The sequence below is a fragment of the Centruroides sculpturatus genome, unplaced genomic scaffold (genome assembly GCF_000671375.1).
Source record: "Centruroides sculpturatus isolate CEXI.00-Female unplaced genomic scaffold, Cexi_2.0 scaffold522, whole genome shotgun sequence".
Classification (NCBI taxonomy): domain Eukaryota; kingdom Metazoa; phylum Arthropoda; class Arachnida; order Scorpiones; family Buthidae; genus Centruroides; species Centruroides sculpturatus.
Window position 1 is genome coordinate 106,385 of NW_019384746.1, and position 18,743 is coordinate 125,127.

The 18,743-nt window shown below is 25.8% G+C and overlaps 1 protein-coding gene across 1 annotated transcript in view; it reads right to left on the reverse strand.

The window, feature by feature from the left end:
* Positions 1–449: 449 nt before the first annotated feature.
* The window catches only part of LOC111628452 (inositol 1,4,5-trisphosphate receptor-like), a 174,488-nt gene continuing 156,194 nt past the window's right edge, over positions 450–18,743 (reverse strand). Inside the window, exons 53-62 of the mRNA XM_023372248.1 lie at positions 18,137–18,335; positions 17,877–18,065; positions 14,611–14,789; positions 13,303–13,323; positions 13,130–13,208; positions 6,720–6,898; positions 5,267–5,432; positions 4,983–5,143; positions 4,507–4,668; positions 450–4,417 (exon numbers count right to left, since the gene is read on the reverse strand). Of these exons, the coding sequence (XP_023228016.1) occupies positions 4,337–4,417; positions 4,507–4,668; positions 4,983–5,143; positions 5,267–5,432; positions 6,720–6,898; positions 13,130–13,208; positions 13,303–13,323; positions 14,611–14,789; positions 17,877–18,065; positions 18,137–18,335 (1,416 nt within the window). The 3' untranslated portion in view covers positions 450–4,336. The remainder of the gene's footprint in view (positions 4,418–4,506; positions 4,669–4,982; positions 5,144–5,266; positions 5,433–6,719; positions 6,899–13,129; positions 13,209–13,302; positions 13,324–14,610; positions 14,790–17,876; positions 18,066–18,136; positions 18,336–18,743) is intronic.

The window sequence follows — 18,743 nt, forward strand, 5'->3', positions numbered from 1 at the left end:
TTAAGGAGAGTCGATTAAAAGAAATTTAAATTTACATTGTAATTAATCATATTATTGCTAAGAATAGCTAAGATAAAACAATTACAACATACAGGCAGAAAAATAGTAAAGTATGATGATCTGATAAGACTTTAATAACCAAGGAATGAGAATGAATGCTTTATCAAGATTGTGAATACTTGTATTGTGTGTCTGTATCCAATTTTCTGCTTATTTTTCTGAAACAGATTAAAAAATGCAAAAATTAATTAGAAATTATGCATTTCATCTTTTTCAACTGATCAAGAGAAATAATAAATTATTCTATATATATATATATTTCATTTTTACTGGATATTTTTACTGGATATATATATTTCATATTTCACTGGATATTTCATTTATATATATATATATATATAAAAATAAAATATCCAGTAAGAAATACTAAATTTGTAACTTTTCCTGTCATTATTAATTCTTTTGCTTTTTATAAAAACATTTTAATTTTGGGAACATTTAAAAATATACAAATACTTGTTTTTACAGGTATTATGATGTAATGATTTTCTATTTTAAGGTTTATTTTTATATAATAATATAAAACTAAATAGAAGCATTTATATTTTAAGTGTTGTATAAAAATATTCTCTTGTGTGATTTAAACATTTATGCTCTATGTATAAAATGGTAGATTTCTATAACTTGTCTGGTCACAAAGTAATTAAACTTGTTTTAACATATATGATGTAATAATTAAAAAAATATATTTAATTTTTATCAAACTGTATTTAAAAGTTAAAAAATACATTTAATTTTATAATGAAAAATTGTTAGTGCAAGAGATGGTGCCAAATTATTTTATGTGAAAAATTTATTCGTGACCAACGGGGACAACACTAGGTGTTTGAGCACTCCCAGGAAGAGTCATTTAAAATACACTCTAGTGCCCTTTCTCAATTTTTTGAACATAGAAGGGTGCTATCACTTACTGGTGCTCTGTTGCTTTGCTTACCTTGCTTACTGCCCAGAAGAACAAATGTCTATTTTCATTTGCATTTTATTTCAATTATTCTTCTTTTGTATACTGGTTTAAATAATATACAAACTAATAACAATATTTTAATAGTAACTTGAACAATTCCTATTTCAAGCTTGTGATGTTTGCTTACATGATATATAATAAACCTGTTCTATATACAAAGTTACAAATCGATATTAGAATGAAGACATCTAATAAGGCAATCAACTCTATTTTCTTGGTTATTACGCTGTCATTTAGTGCTGTTCCTATAGAATGATTTCAAAAACAGTAATTTTCAAAGTACTGTATACAGTTATTCCTGCATTAAATTACAAATAGTAAATAGGAAAATTGGTAAAAAAATACAAATAGTCCTGCATTAAATTACAAATAGTAAATAGGAAAATTGGTAAAAAAAATACAAATATTAATTTCATTGCAATAATAATGTTAATAAGAACATCCAAAATCTGAACTGAAATTTAATAGAAAAATTCAAATTATGGATAAAGAAACTAATACTGGGTAAAAAGAATTTAATATTTTATTCTAATTTAAAAACAATTAAATGCTGAAAAACAGGAATATCAATATAAATCATAATAAATATAAAATAACACATGCATAGCTGAAAATGAGAATAAAATTAATATATATAAAAATATAATTTTTTGGATTAATATCTTATGAAACTTTTGTATAAGTGACTATCTTTATAAGTTAATTTATCTATTTATACTGCAGAAATTGCTGATTTGCAACTGTATTTTGTAACTAATAAAAGGAAAAAACAAAGTCCTTAACTTAAATTTGAAAATTATCAAATTTTCTTGCATTATTTTCATAATATAGAGATCATTTAATAAATTGCATTTTTATTAACAAATAATTTTTTAAATTAAATTCTTGAAAGACTTTTTTATACATAAGAACATTTAACTTCTATTTCTAAAATTACTGCTACATAATAAAAATACCAATTTGATCAGCAAGATAATAGTTCAATTGTCACAAAAATTACAATATATATTCTTTGATTTTAAGAGAGATTTGACTGTGGTCTATTTAGATACAAGCCCTTTATTTTATACATATTTGAAAGATGACATAAATTAAATTTATAAATAATGCAAAACCTCATAAAATTAATTATTGTCATATTAATGTACTTTTATTTATTATTACTGAAGAAAACTAGTTTTTAGATATTTTAAATATATAAAAATGCCAATTTTGATTAATTTAACATAAATTTTATTCATGATACTGCTATATACGTAGTATACACACATTATATACAAAAATTTCTAATATATTATTATTTCTAAGGCACTAATATTGTAAGCTACTTTGTAGCTATGAGTGAGAAATAGTTCTTAAAAAGTTTAATTTCTTTTTAATATTTTGTTAGTATTTAAGAGAATACTTTTTCAATTTTGTTTTTAATAATAATATAGCTATTAAATCTGATTAAATTTATTTCTAAAAATAAATTAAAATTTTTTTATATTGCTTACTTTATGAATTTTTATCCATCTTAATGGAAAATTATTTTTACACCACTTCTACTTAAATTAAAAACCTTGGTTTGCTTTCTCAGAAACAAATGTTCTTTCTTTAGAATTTATTTTATAAATATAGCTTATCAGACATATTAAATTAATATTTTGAATAAAATTTTATTAACTAATACAATGTGTAATAGTATAGATTCAATATACATATTACTGATGTAATCTATTTTGTAGGCAAAAATGCTCAAATGTAAAATTAATTTTAAAGTAAGAAATACAAAGAAATAAATATGAAAAATTGAAAGAAAAATTATATAAAAATATAGTTATGTTTACATTAAATATTTAAAAAATGTAGTGGTGGAAATTTCAAAAATTAATTATATTAAAAAGAATTTTTGAAAGCAAATAAATTATTTTTGTCTTTGTAGATATTTTTATTATTAGATTACAGCAGCAGCTCCATATCCATGCATTCTTTATTTGCACATTTCATGGCCTTTTTTTATATTCATAAAACCAAAATTCACTTATTTACAGATGGAAGAAAAATGATAGAATAAATGATAAACAAAAATAAGTCACATTTGCAATTCATTGACTAACACTGGGCTAGTTGATACTGTTCATGATTTCTCACATCAGTTTAGCACATGCACTTATGTGGGCAGTAAACACAATGTTTTATGTGTGAATGTCAGCATTATTACTTGCAGATTTTAATGTTTTCTATTGTCCTCACAAATCAACAATATGTCAATAGAAGATTCTAATAGTTTAGTATTTTATCAAAAAGGACAAGAAAAATGTTCCTCAAAAATAAAATTAAAGTGCTAGATTATTTGTTGGAAGGAAAACTGGCTATGGTTGTTTACACTCTCATCATAAATGAATCTACCATAAGAAACATTAAGAAAAAATAAGTACTGTATTAGAAATATAGCAGCATATTCCTTCATATAAAAACGCTTTTATTTTTTGATCACATATTTTTTCAATCTCCTAACCTTATTTTTCAAAGCATTACTCTGTTCTGTATTCGTATTTTCCATATTTGTGACAATTTTGTAGAGTATAACCCCTGTGAATATGTAGCTTAAACTATATTATATTTATATACATTTTCAAAACTGAAATTCTTGCAAAATAGTATTTTCAGCACAGAAATTTCTGAATCTATTCACTGCAAAATTTAAAGTAGCCAACAATAAACGTCAATTATGCTGGCAGCAATCATTATATACTCTCATATTTTTCAATAATAAAGCAATATCAAGTTATAAAATTTTGTAGAAGTGTTAGTCTGTATATTATTATTGTAGAGAAAACTGCACATAGAATTGCATACAATATGTAATTTTTGTGAAATGCAATATACATTGTATACAAAATTGTATATACTTGCATACTGCTGATGTTTAAAAATATGTGGTCATCTTATAATAAATTTATATGTATATATATATGATTTATGGTAAAAAATAATAGTATTAACTAGCTAATTATATAAAGAATAAAGAAGTTATAAAAAGGAACTAAAGTTAACTAAAATCTCTTATTTATATATATTAAATATTTATAAAATTTCCAATATTTTATTGTTTATAATAAACAATAAAAATTTTATAGAAAATATGATAGAGTTTAAATGGAACCAATTTGATTTCAAATATAAAAATTATGAAAATCTTTCTCTATAAAACTATGAATTTTCCAGTACTACTGAATGAATTTTTTTTTATCAATGTCAGTACTGAAAAAATGTTTAATTTATAAAGTACTAATAGATTAAGACAAATAAATAAATATTTGAAATATATTAGCTAGATATAGCAGGTTGAAAGCCAACTGGAGCACTAAGTAAACCTAATCGTTGTTTTTGTTTCCTTTGCTCTGTCATCTATATAAAATAAAATAAATATTAATTCAAATTTAAACATTTAATATATATATTTTTTAAATGTTGAAATGAATAAAATGTTTACTCACTTGGTCTCTTAGTTCAGCTAACTGTTGAGAAAGAGTGTGAACTAACTTTTGAGTGTTAATTAACTGATTCATCATTGTCCTTGTTTCATTTTGTTCAGAATCAGTTTCATTAGCTGCAAGAGACATTGCTCTCATGCGAGGAAACCAATCCAAATTCCTATCCTAGAATAAAGAATTATTGTATTATTAGTCTGTTACAGTTATGAATAAACTCTCAAAAATCCAGTCAATTAAATATAACTTTTTTCTAATTTAATATAATTAATATAATAATTGATTTTAAAATTCACTAATTATTATTTTTAATCATCAGTGACTATAAATTTGATTAAAAAAACTTTTAAAAAAATGTCCATAAGATTTAATTTAGAGAACTTTTTAAATCACATTTTTTTTATCAGTGATAATTCACTACAATAATATTTCCTGGAGTTTTGAGATTTTATTTAATTTTATAAAAAGTTTAATCTACTAACTGCAATCATTGTTGCAACATAGCTTTCAGGACCAGTAAATTCAGTTGGATCCTTGACTTTTACTAGGACAACAAAATATAAATAATGCCACATGTTATGTTCACAATGAATATGTTCCTCAAATGAAACACTTTTATTATCAAATGAAGATCTTTCCAAACCTATTAATTAAAAATTAAGAATTAATTTCTATATAATAAATGATATTTTTAAATGATTGAAAAATTTTTAGATGTCTTCATAAAGATTTATAAAATTTATTTTCAAAAGATTATGCTACTTACCACAAATAAAACATGAATTTTTTAATATCTCTTCTTTTTGCTGTTTTTCACTTCTAAGATCAGCAAAAGTATCAATTATGACACCAAAAATAAGATTTAAGATGATAATAATAACAATGAAAAAAAACAGCATATCATATATCACTCTTGCTGCAAATAAAGGTTCCTGTAATATTAATACATATATTGATATTTACAAATTATTTACTACAAAGCCTAAAATTAATAAATTGTAATTTTTAATATGTCTACATATTTTCCTATACTCTATCATTCAATTCTAGGCATTAATTGTTCTAAATCTGAAAAAATGAAAATTCTGGTAATACTGGTTTTAAATGACAACACCAACAGGACTTCCAATGTGATTTTTGTGTCCAAAGATCATATTGAAAGTCATGATCAACCTAAAAAAATAAAATAGAAAAAAAAAATTCAATATTGATAATATAATTGATCATATAATTGATAAATTATATGGGTTCAAGAATCAATCACTCAGCTCTTATTCACTGTAAAGAACTAACATCAGATATAATTAACAGCTGACTTCTAAACAATTCTCTAAGCTATTAAGAAAAGGACTTGCCAGAAACTTATAAACTTTCAATACACAAGTTCAGGTAAGGGTGTCTAATAATATTAATTAAAGCATGAATTGATGCACAAAAAATGAATGGAAGGAAACTAAAGGTATTGTATATGCTTTTTGTGTATTTGTCTTTAATGGTATTGGAAAAAAAATCACATTTACAGATGAATTATATCTACAACATACAAATAATTTTTCATGTTTTTAAAAATACTTTTGATAAGTTCAGGCAAAATGATAGATGTTTGATAATTTTACAGTTTCAATTCAAAATTGGTAGATAATCTATACTTGCTTTCAAATTAATTTTTAAATACAGTTAATATGTGGGTTATCTATATTTACAGTTCTTTAAGTACTCATCTCAAGTATACATCACAAATATCTCAAGAGAGAAATTTTTAACTTATAATCAGTGCTATTCTTCTAAAAAATTACTGTTGGTGCACACATATGGTGACTGAACATATTGAATTGATTTTGCTCAGAAACTTGTTACTACATGCTAGTTACCAATATCTTTTTATGCTATCTGCTGGTAAGGCGGCATGCTCCAGCTGAAAAACAGCCCAGCTATAAATATAGAAATTTTATGTTTAAAATCGAACAAAATCAGTCTGTATAAGTATATGTGAAACTTAAAACATACTATTAAACTCACATGTTTTATTTATGTAAGACTCCATAAAGGCTAGTAAATATCTAACTAAAATCTGAATAATTTATCATCTGTGTGATGTGTAGAATAATATTAATTTGACATTATAAAAAAATGAATTTTAGAAATATTTTAAAATTGTTACATACAATTTATAAAAATATATTTTTTAAATCAAATATTCAATATTTGATTTCACTAACCTTTGCACTAGGAGCTCTTAATACATCTCCTATCCCTCCACCATTTCTAAGCCCTTGATTCAATGTAGTTACAATACACATTATGAGAGAATCACATGCTCTTTCCTTATCTTCACCACCACCATCATCATCTGATTTCATATCACTTACTATCAAACTTTCATTATTGGTGTCTAATTCTATATAAAAAATAAAATATTTATAAAACATTGCTTTTTTTAAAATTTAACAATTTTTTATAGAAAACTTAAGTGAGTATATAAAATTGTAAATTACAAATAATTTTCAAAATTTTAATGCTGCATACGGACAATAAGATACTATAAAAAATTTGGTAATTGTATCTTAAAAGTTTTTGAAATTATTTATGATAAGTTTTCTGGTGAGAACACTTGGTTCAGTCAAAAAGAAACTAGAATTATTTTCTTAGATTTTTGACAACATATCCTTGTCATAAACAGCTACCAATCAGTAGCTGTTTATGACAATGTGCAGTTAAAAATGCCTTCAAATGGGCCAAGAGATTTTATACAGGACAACAATTGGTACTGAACAATTCATGTAGTGGCAGACCAAAGTTGGTCATCACTGATGCTAACATTGCTGCTACAAATGCCTTGATCCAAAGTGACTGATTCATCACTGTCAATGGAGTTGCCAAATGTTTGCAGATTAGCATTATGTTTCGCATTTTCCAGTGTTTTGCTTGTCCCAGAATTCTGGGATATAAGTGAATTGTTTCCTGGGATCCTAGGATAGAATTAATTATTTTTAAGGTATACAAAATATCTTAGAATCAAATGATATAATTATTATTCATTTTTTTAAAAGTAATTTAATACGTTCTGCAACCTCCAAAATCATATTAATAATGCAGTGTAAGATATATATTAAAAATTAACTTTGAATTACATAGAAATTTTCACAAATAGAAAAAAATTTATTAAATTTAAGCAGTTTCCAGCAAAATTAAATTTTGTTGTAAGCAGTTTCCAGCAAAATTAAATTTTGCTGGAAACTGCTTACAACAACAACAACAACAACAAAAAAAGCTTTGAATTGAGTTGAAAATTTAAAAAAAAAATGAATTTAGATCAAACTTCTAACTTAAAAGGTAATTTTCGTTTTTTAAATAAAATATAATACAAAATATTATTGTAAATTTTTATAAGATTTTAAAAAGCAAAGATGGTCAATACTCTAATCACTTAATCTGATTCTTATTTTAGTAATGAAAAAAGTCTTGCTACCGAGAATGCCCTTTCCAATTCAATTGATGTGATTGGAATCACGTTTAATGCATTTAAGAGGAGACAGATATTATGTGTTTTTCACCTGTAGCCTGGAAGATTTCTAGTTTGTTTTCGAGATTGTAGTATTTCTTTTGTCTCTAGTATTCTTGATTTGTCTACCTTGACTGCTTTAATAGAAACATCATAGCCCAATAATTGGCCAGTTTAATAATTGGATTTATGAGGAAAACTGTAAGGAACCAAGTCCAAGCATTATTTTTATTTACTTTTATTTTTGCTTTTTATTATATTTTTGTTTGGGGCTTATGTTTTGTAAAGGACGAAGGTTTCCTCACCATTCACCTTAGAAACTTAAAAATAGAAGAGAAACCAACTCACCAACGAGAGAAAAGCGCCGTAGTAAAAACTCATGCACACTTGCACTCCCAAGCGGAAAAAAGTAAGTCCGCACCAAGAAATGGGGGGAGACCCCACAAGCACAACTTAGGGACTCGCTAAACCTTAAAGAATAAAAACATCCCGAAAATTGTCAAAAAGGATAATGTAAAAGGTTAGCGAGTATTGTCGGAAAAATAGGCTGCCAGACAAATAGAAAAAGTGTATTGTTAGCAAATAAGTATGTAAATGAGGGGAGTGATCACATTCAGAATTGTGATGTCACCTCACAGTAAAAGGACTGAACATCAAGTGAAGACGGACGAGGTGAGCTTCTGATAGCAACGAGCTTGGTGAGCTTCGTAGCAGTGAACGAGAGAGGTGTCCGATAGGATCAAATAGTTCCAAGGCAATTTTGAAGTTATTTGATTTGTGGATCGATGAATAGAGAAAGTCTTGAGAGTTGAGGAAATAGGTTCCTAGTATATTGAGGTGACAATTAGGATCTTTAATTCATAAGAATTATTGTACATAAATTAAGTCTTTGATTTTGTCGAATTCCAAAGGGGAATAGAATTAAGTTAGAAAATAGATTAATTTGAGTTTTGTCGGGTTGATTCTTATTGACTTTCATTAAATAAATTGTTATTTGAATTTTACTAAATTTTGTATATAGTTTATTATTAGAATTATTTATTAAATATTTGATTTGTTATTGACAAACTTTGTCATTATTTAATTTGGGTGCACGCTAAAAGTCCAGGCCTGGCACACTAAAGNTCTCATATTACATATATATATGCACCAATAATAGAGACTACAAGTACAAAATAGACAATGTACTCTAACTCTGTACAATTTAAAACATAATATTGCCTATACACTGTACAGAGAAAATAAAACATACATTATTTCCATACACAACATGATTTTAAATAGAATACAGTATCAAATTTTAAAAGTATTATTTATTTTTTTTTATGTAAAATACAGTAAAGTATGGAAAATAAAACACAGTTTCTCAAAAAGTTTTTGGTTCCTCATTCCAAATGCCATATATATTAAATTATACAATACTCTTTTGAATAATGGAAGTACGGTATTTATTAATTCCTTTGTGTTAACTAAATGAACTGTGTTACAATTCATTTACAGTGATTCTTTATTGCTTTGTATATGTAATACAAATAGAAATAACAACTGTTCTGTAAAATCTGTTAAAATTTTAATGTAATTAGACACAGATTTACTATAATTAATCAGTATATTTTTAATAAACGATAATAATAATTATTATTTTTTTAATCAAATTTTTGGAAGAACATTGATAAATTTATCCAATAAGACAAGTTGGATATAAATATACATATAACAAATATGTCATGTAATATAGAATTAACATTTACTTATTTATTTTTATTAAAATTAATTTGCTTATTATCTTAAAAAAAACAGGTTTTCTTCTGTAGTAATAAATTTATGAAAAATTAGGAATTAATATTATTGATTTTTACTAGTTATTAGCTTATATTATATTAAACTGAATGATGCTATAAAATTTTTCAATCATTTTTCAAATTATCTTACTCCATCATTTTAAAAATAATATTTACATGCATATTTTATATTAAATATCAAAAACTCTAAATATATTTAAACAAAATTCTTAAATGGAAACATATATACATATATAACTGAAAATAAAAAAATATAAATTACTGTATATACTGTATTATCAATTAACAATATATTTTAATGTATGCTACTTAATACCAATGGCAGGAACAAATACTATGAGATAATATTAACAATTTAAAGTGATATTTTGTTTTATAAATAAATTAAAATAAAGGCAAATTTTAAACAAATTTCTGAAATTTGTCTAAGAAATGAATACCTGGATTACAAACAAGGGCTTATGTCTAGATACTTACNTTAATTTTAAAGTAAGAAATACAAAGAAATAAATATGAAAAATTGAAAGAAAAATTATATAAAAATATAGTTATGTTTACATTAAATATTTAAAAAATGTAGTGGTGGAAATTTCAAAAATTAATTATATTAAAAAGAATTTTTGAAAGCAAATAAATTATTTTTGTCTTTGTAGATATTTTTATTATTAGATTACAGCAGCAGCTCCATATCCATGCATTCTTTATTTGCACATTTCATGGCCTTTTTTTATATTCATAAAACCAAAATTCACTTATTTACAGATGGAAGAAAAATGATAGAATAAATGATAAACAAAAATAAGTCACATTTGCAATTCATTGACTAACACTGGGCTAGTTGATACTGTTCATGATTTCTCACATCAGTTTAGCACATGCACTTATGTGGGCAGTAAACACAATGTTTTATGTGTGAATGTCAGCATTATTACTTGCAGATTTTAATGTTTTCTATTGTCCTCACAAATCAACAATATGTCAATAGAAGATTCTAATAGTTTAGTATTTTATCAAAAAGGACAAGAAAAATGTTCCTCAAAAATAAAATTAAAGTGCTAGATTATTTGTTGGAAGGAAAACTGGCTATGGTTGTTTACACTCTCATCATAAATGAATCTACCATAAGAAACATTAAGAAAAAATAAGTACTGTATTAGAAATATAGCAGCATATTCCTTCATATAAAAACGCTTTTATTTTTTGATCACATATTTTTTCAATCTCCTAACCTTATTTTTCAAAGCATTACTCTGTTCTGTATTCGTATTTTCCATATTTGTGACAATTTTGTAGAGTATAACCCCTGTGAATATGTAGCTTAAACTATATTATATTTATATACATTTTCAAAACTGAAATTCTTGCAAAATAGTATTTTCAGCACAGAAATTTCTGAATCTATTCACTGCAAAATTTAAAGTAGCCAACAATAAACGTCAATTATGCTGGCAGCAATCATTATATACTCTCATATTTTTCAATAATAAAGCAATATCAAGTTATAAAATTTTGTAGAAGTGTTAGATTTCTATAACTTGTCTGGTCACAAAGTAATTAAACTTGTTTTAACATATATGATGTAATAATTAAAAAAATATATTTAATTTTTATCAAACTGTATTTAAAAGTTAAAAAATACATTTAATTTTATAATGAAAAATTGTTAGTGCAAGAGATGGTGCCAAATTATTTTATGTGAAAAATTTATTCGTGACCAACGGGGACAACACTAGGTGTTTGAGCACTCCCAGGAAGAGTCATTTAAAATACACTCTAGTGCCCTTTCTCAATTTTTTGAACATAGAAGGGTGCTATCACTTACTGGTGCTCTGTTGCTTTGCTTACCTTGCTTACTGCCCAGAAGAACAAATGTCTATTTTCATTTGCATTTTATTTCAATTATTCTTCTTTTGTATACTGGTTTAAATAATATACAAACTAATAACAATATTTTAATAGTAACTTGAACAATTCCTATTTCAAGCTTGTGATGTTTGCTTACATGATATATAATAAACCTGTTCTATATACAAAGTTACAAATCGATATTAGAATGAAGACATCTAATAAGGCAATCAACTCTATTTTCTTGGTTATTACGCTGTCATTTAGTGCTGTTCCTATAGAATGATTTCAAAAACAGTAATTTTCAAAGTACTGTATACAGTTATTCCTGCATTAAATTACAAATAGTAAATAGGAAAATTGGTAAAAAAATACAAATAGTCCTGCATTAAATTACAAATAGTAAATAGGAAAATTGGAAAACTTCCTTGGAAAGTATATGAGGATAGAAATATTGTTTTAAATACTTCAAGAGAAAATATATAATTCTTAAATATTACAAAATATGTTACTGGAGCAGTTTGTTTCATTGAGGATTACATTTTTATTGAGCAAAACAAATCAATGAAACATTACAAAATTTGGCACCAATCATTCTTATTTTAATAAGTGCTAACTAACATCACTAAATATTGTTTATTTGAATAAACTTTTTTTGGTCAGATTTAGAAATAATCAGAATTTAGTATTATTATTAAAGATTTAATTTCACCAATTACTCTGACTGAAAAAATCTTTTTGAATAAATGATTTTTGATATTATAAAGTTAGCGTTGTCTTATAGGAAATCACAGTAAACTTTTTAAAATATGATTACTAAAATAAACATTAAAGCATGACTAAATTTCTGCTTTCTTCTAAAAGAAACGGGAAAGTGCAACCTTTAATAATTATTAAAGTATTTTCTAATAATACTTTATTTATCAGAATAATTAAAGGGAAAATTAGATTTGTTTCAAATCATTCATTCAGAGAAAACTTTACTATTGTAAAACTTTATATATATATATATTTTATTTGCATATTTATTATAGTATTTCAAATATTATTATTTTGTAACTTTTAAAAGAATAATTCAGTTTTTACATACTGAAATCTGCAAAAAATATAATGAATTATTTCTTTTAAAAGTTTGTTTTTTTGTTTGTTAAGTACTATTTTTATACAGATAACCTGAAACTGTATGTAATCAGCAAGTTAAAAAACTGCTACAACCAAAACAAAATTTTCATGTAATCCCCATTTCTGAAGTAGTACAGAAATGGGGATTACACGAAGATTTTGTTGGATCCACCTAGGGAATGAGCAGAATATATGTATTATAATTAGTAACAGAAATCATTAAGGAGAGTCGATTAAAAGAAATTTAAATTTACATTGTAATTAATCATATTATTGCTAAGAATAGCTAAGATAAAACAATTACAACATACAGGCAGAAAAATAGTAAAGTATGATGATCTGATAAGACTTTAATAACCAAGGAATGAGAATGAATGCTTTATCAAGATTGTGAATACTTGTATTGTGTGTCTGTATCCAATTTTCTGCTTATTTTTCTGAAACAGATTAAAAAATGCAAAAATTAATTAGAAATTATGCATTTCATCTTTTTCAACTGATCAAGAGAAATAATAAATTATTCTATATNACTCTTGCTGCAAATAAAGGTTCCTGTAATATTAATACATATATTGATATTTACAAATTATTTACTACAAAGCCTAAAATTAATAAATTGTAATTTTTAATATGTCTACATATTTTCCTATACTCTATCATTCAATTCTAGGCATTAATTGTTCTAAATCTGAAAAAATGAAAATTCTGGTAATACTGGTTTTAAATGACAACACCAACAGGACTTCCAATGTGATTTTTGTGTCCAAAGATCATATTGAAAGTCATGATCAACCTAAAAAAATAAAATAGAAAAAAAAAATTCAATATTGATAATATAATTGATCATATAATTGATAAATTATATGGGTTCAAGAATCAATCACTCAGCTCTTATTCACTGTAAAGAACTAACATCAGATATAATTAACAGCTGACTTCTAAACAATTCTCTAAGCTATTAAGAAAAGGACTTGCCAGAAACTTATAAACTTTCAATACACAAGTTCAGGTAAGGGTGTCTAATAATATTAATTAAAGCATGAATTGATGCACAAAAAATGAATGGAAGGAAACTAAAGGTATTGTATATGCTTTTTGTGTATTTGTCTTTAATGGTATTGGAAAAAAAATCACATTTACAGATGAATTATATCTACAACATACAAATAATTTTTCATGTTTTTAAAAATACTTTTGATAAGTTCAGGCAAAATGATAGATGTTTGATAATTTTACAGTTTCAATTCAAAATTGGTAGATAATCTATACTTGCTTTCAAATTAATTTTTAAATACAGTTAATATGTGGGTTATCTATATTTACAGTTCTTTAAGTACTCATCTCAAGTATACATCACAAATATCTCAAGAGAGAAATTTTTAACTTATAATCAGTGCTATTCTTCTAAAAAATTACTGTTGGTGCACACATATGGTGACTGAACATATTGAATTGATTTTGCTCAGAAACTTGTTACTACATGCTAGTTACCAATATCTTTTTATGCTATCTGCTGGTAAGGCGGCATGCTCCAGCTGAAAAACAGCCCAGCTATAAATATAGAAATTTTATGTTTAAAATCGAACAAAATCAGTCTGTATAAGTATATGTGAAACTTAAAACATACTATTAAACTCACATGTTTTATTTATGTAAGACTCCATAAAGGCTAGTAAATATCTAACTAAAATCTGAATAATTTATCATCTGTGTGATGTGTAGAATAATATTAATTTGACATTATAAAAAAATGAATTTTAGAAATATTTTAAAATTGTTACATACAATTTATAAAAATATATTTTTTAAATCAAATATTCAATATTTGATTTCACTAACCTTTGCACTAGGAGCTCTTAATACATCTCCTATCCCTCCACCATTTCTAAGCCCTTGATTCAATGTAGTTACAATACACATTATGAGAGAATCACATGCTCTTTCCTTATCTTCACCACCACCATCATCATCTGATTTCATATCACTTACTATCAAACTTTCATTATTGGTGTCTAATTCTATATAAAAAATAAAATATTTATAAAACATTGCTTTTTTTAAAATTTAACAATTTTTTATAGAAAACTTAAGTGAGTATATAAAATTGTAAATTACAAATAATTTTCAAAATTTTAATGCTGCATACGGACAATAAGATACTATAAAAAATTTGGTAATTGTATCTTAAAAGTTTTTGAAATTATTTATGATAAGTTTTCTGGTGAGAACACTTGGTTCAGTCAAAAAGAAACTAGAATTATTTTCTTAGATTTTTGACAACATATCCTTGTCATAAACAGCTACCAATCAGTAGCTGTTTATGACAATGTGCAGTTAAAAATGCCTTCAAATGGGCCAAGAGATTTTATACAGGACAACAATTGGTACTGAACAATTCATGTAGTGGCAGACCAAAGTTGGTCATCACTGATGCTAACATTGCTGCTACAAATGCCTTGATCCAAAGTGACTGATTCATCACTGTCAATGGAGTTGCCAAATGTTTGCAGATTAGCATTATGTTTCGCATTTTCCAGTGTTTTGCTTGTCCCAGAATTCTGGGATATAAGTGAATTGTTTCCTGGGATCCTAGGATAGAATTAATTATTTTTAAGGTATACAAAATATCTTAGAATCAAATGATATAATTATTATTCATTTTTTTAAAAGTAATTTAATACGTTCTGCAACCTCCAAAATCATATTAATAATGCAGTGTAAGATATATATTAAAAATTAACTTTGAATTACATAGAAATTTTCACAAATAGAAAAAAATTTATTAAATTTAAGCAGTTTCCAGCAAAATTAAATTTTGTTGTAAGCAGTTTCCAGCAAAATTAAATTTTGCTGGAAACTGCTTACAACAACAACAACAACAACAAAAAAAAGCTTTGAATTGAGTTGAAAATTTAAAAAAAAAATGAATTTAGATCAAACTTCTAACTTAAAAGGTAATTTTCGTTTTTTAAATAAAATATAATACAAAATATTATTGTAAATTTTTATAAGATTTTAAAAAGCAAAGATGGTCAATACTCTAATCACTTAATCTGATTCTTATTTTAGTAATGAAAAAAGTCTTGCTACCGAGAATGCCCTTTCCAATTCAATTGATGTGATTGGAATCACGTTTAATGCATTTAAGAGGAGACAGATATTATGTGTTTTTCACCTGTAGCCTGGAAGATTTCTAGTTTGTTTTCGAGATTGTAGTATTTCTTTTGTCTCTAGTATTCTTGATTTGTCTACCTTGACTGCTTTAATAGAAACATCATAGCCCAATAATTGGCCAGTTTAATAATTGGATTTATGAGGAAAACTGTAAGGAACCAAGTCCAAGCATTATTTTTATTTACTTTTATTTTTGCTTTTTATTATATTTTTGTTTGGGGCTTATGTTTTGTAAAGGACGAAGGTTTCCTCACCATTCACCTTAGAAACTTAAAAATAGAAGAGAAACCAACTCACCAACGAGAGAAAAGCGCCGTAGTAAAAACTCATGCACACTTGCACTCCCAAGCGGAAAAAAGTAAGTCCGCACCAAGAAATGGGGGAGACCCCACAAGCACAACTTAGGGACTCGCTAAACCTTAAAGAATAAAAACATCCCGAAAATTGTCAAAAAGGATAATGTAAAAGGTTAGCGAGTATTGTCGGAAAAATAGGCTGCCAGACAAATAGAAAAAGTGTATTGTTAGCAAATAAGTATGTAAATGAGGGGAGTGATCACATTCAGAATTGTGATGTCACCTCACAGTAAAAGGACTGAACATCAAGTGAAGACGGACGAGGTGAGCTTCTGATAGCAACGAGCTTGGTGAGCTTCGTAGCANTGAGAAATGCTTAGAAATATTCTTAGGGAAGCTTTCTATAAATCTCACACTTTGTGTCTTTATCATACATTGTCCTCCACATCTAGAAACCATTTAACACAATGTTTCTTCTTACTCATTTAAACAGAGGAAAGGGAAAGGTTGTCAGTAGCTCCAACCATCTCCTATTGGTACATGTTTTCGAAAGGGAGACCTATAAGGACTAAAATTTCACTTCTACTTTCAGTGAGTGCTGTTTTTTTTTTAAATTGTTATTTGAATTTTACTAAATTTTGTATATAGTTTATTATTAGAATTATTTATTAAATATTTGATTTGTTATTGACAAACTTTGTCATTATTTAATTTGGGTGCACGCTAAAAGTCCAGGCCTGGCACACTAAAGCGAATCCGCGTAAAGTACCCGTTAGGGAACGGCTATTTTTGGCACACAGTCATGTCGATAATCGTTGGAAAAGTCGGAAAAATAAAATAGTACATTACAAAACTTCATACTTGCAGACTTCGTACTTGTTTGTATCCTTGCCTAATTTGCACAACCTGGCGTTACGCAGTTATTGAAGCTGATGGGCATGGTTAAAAATTAAGTCAACATGAGCACAATTATTCCAGATATTACGGGTTTTGACAAGTAAAGAATTTTGAGAGTCCTACCACAGATAAGCTACATATTGATTATTGACCATTTGTGACATGCCATAATGAGCAAAAATTAAAAATCTAATAACTAGGTTTAAAATTAGTAAATACAAATGTATTCTGACAGTTTATGAGTTAATTGTGCTTTCTATTTGCAAAATTTCCTCAAGCTTAATACAAAATAAGAAAAAAGTAAATTTTAAAGAAATTTGCAGGATTTCCTGGGTTAAAAAGACAACTGGGATCCTGTTTGAGAAACCCTAGTTGGCATATTCAATAAAGCATGATGTGCTTAACTATAGAAATCAAATGATAACTTGCAAGAGGGGGTAATGCAATGGGTTTGCAAGCAGCCAAGCATCTTTTAGGAGAAGGGAAAAAAAATCTCATGAAGTGGTGGGATACTTGCCGGAACCACAGGGGAGAATATTTTAAAACATATTAAATGATGTACTTAAAAAAAATAATTCTGGTTATTTTTTGACTGAACTAAGTATTAAAAAAGATGCAAAAAATCAAATAATAATAATAAATTATTTAAAATTCATTGATTTTAACTATGATTTGTGGTTAAGAAAATTTAAAATGAATGATAAAACACTACTAATGGATATTAATAAATTAATTTACCTAAACTATTTTTGGTAGTTTTATTTTGTACACTTTGAATGGTTTCTTGAAATGATTTCTGTTCAGAACAATTTATTCCATTGTCTGCAGTACAATGCTGATTATCTACATTACCTTCAGAACTAAATTTTCTCATTTCGTTAATCATTTTATCAGAACTGGCCATTGCACTCTCAGCAGCAATTACTTCTGAAAAGAACAATGTAAATATAATTGATATATTTACTTCTTGAATATTCACATTACAAACTTAACATTACCTGGAAGATTTGGATTAGATGACTCTCTAACATCAACTTCCATAAGAAAATCATCACGGAAGAAAAGATAACCAATTATGGAGAACAAATACACCAAAATGAGTGCAAGAATTGCAGTTAAAATAATGGATCGTCCATTTCGAGTAACTGATTTGATTACATTTTTTAAAGTTTCTTCTTGATAGACTACATCTAAAAGCTAATAATGTTAAATTAAATTAATATATTAAATAAAAAAACCTTAATATACTACATAGAAACCAGAATTTACTCATGTTACATTTTTGTTTCTAGATTTTAAGTATTCAACTATAATATTCATATTTAAATATCAAAATAAAAATGCTGACAAATACATTCAAATAAACAACAAAAAATGCTTATAATTTAAAAAAAATTACATCTAGGGCAGTAAGAATATAATTTAACTGGTATTCTTACCAAACTAGTATTTTAAGAATTTTGCAATTATATAAATTGATACAGAAAACAAGAAACAACACTGACAAAAAAAAGTGTTTCTTGATGTCAATATCATCATCGTGGAGATTAATGCTCTTTTGTTCAAGACAAAAAATGTCTTACAGAAAACAAATGCTTTATAGTT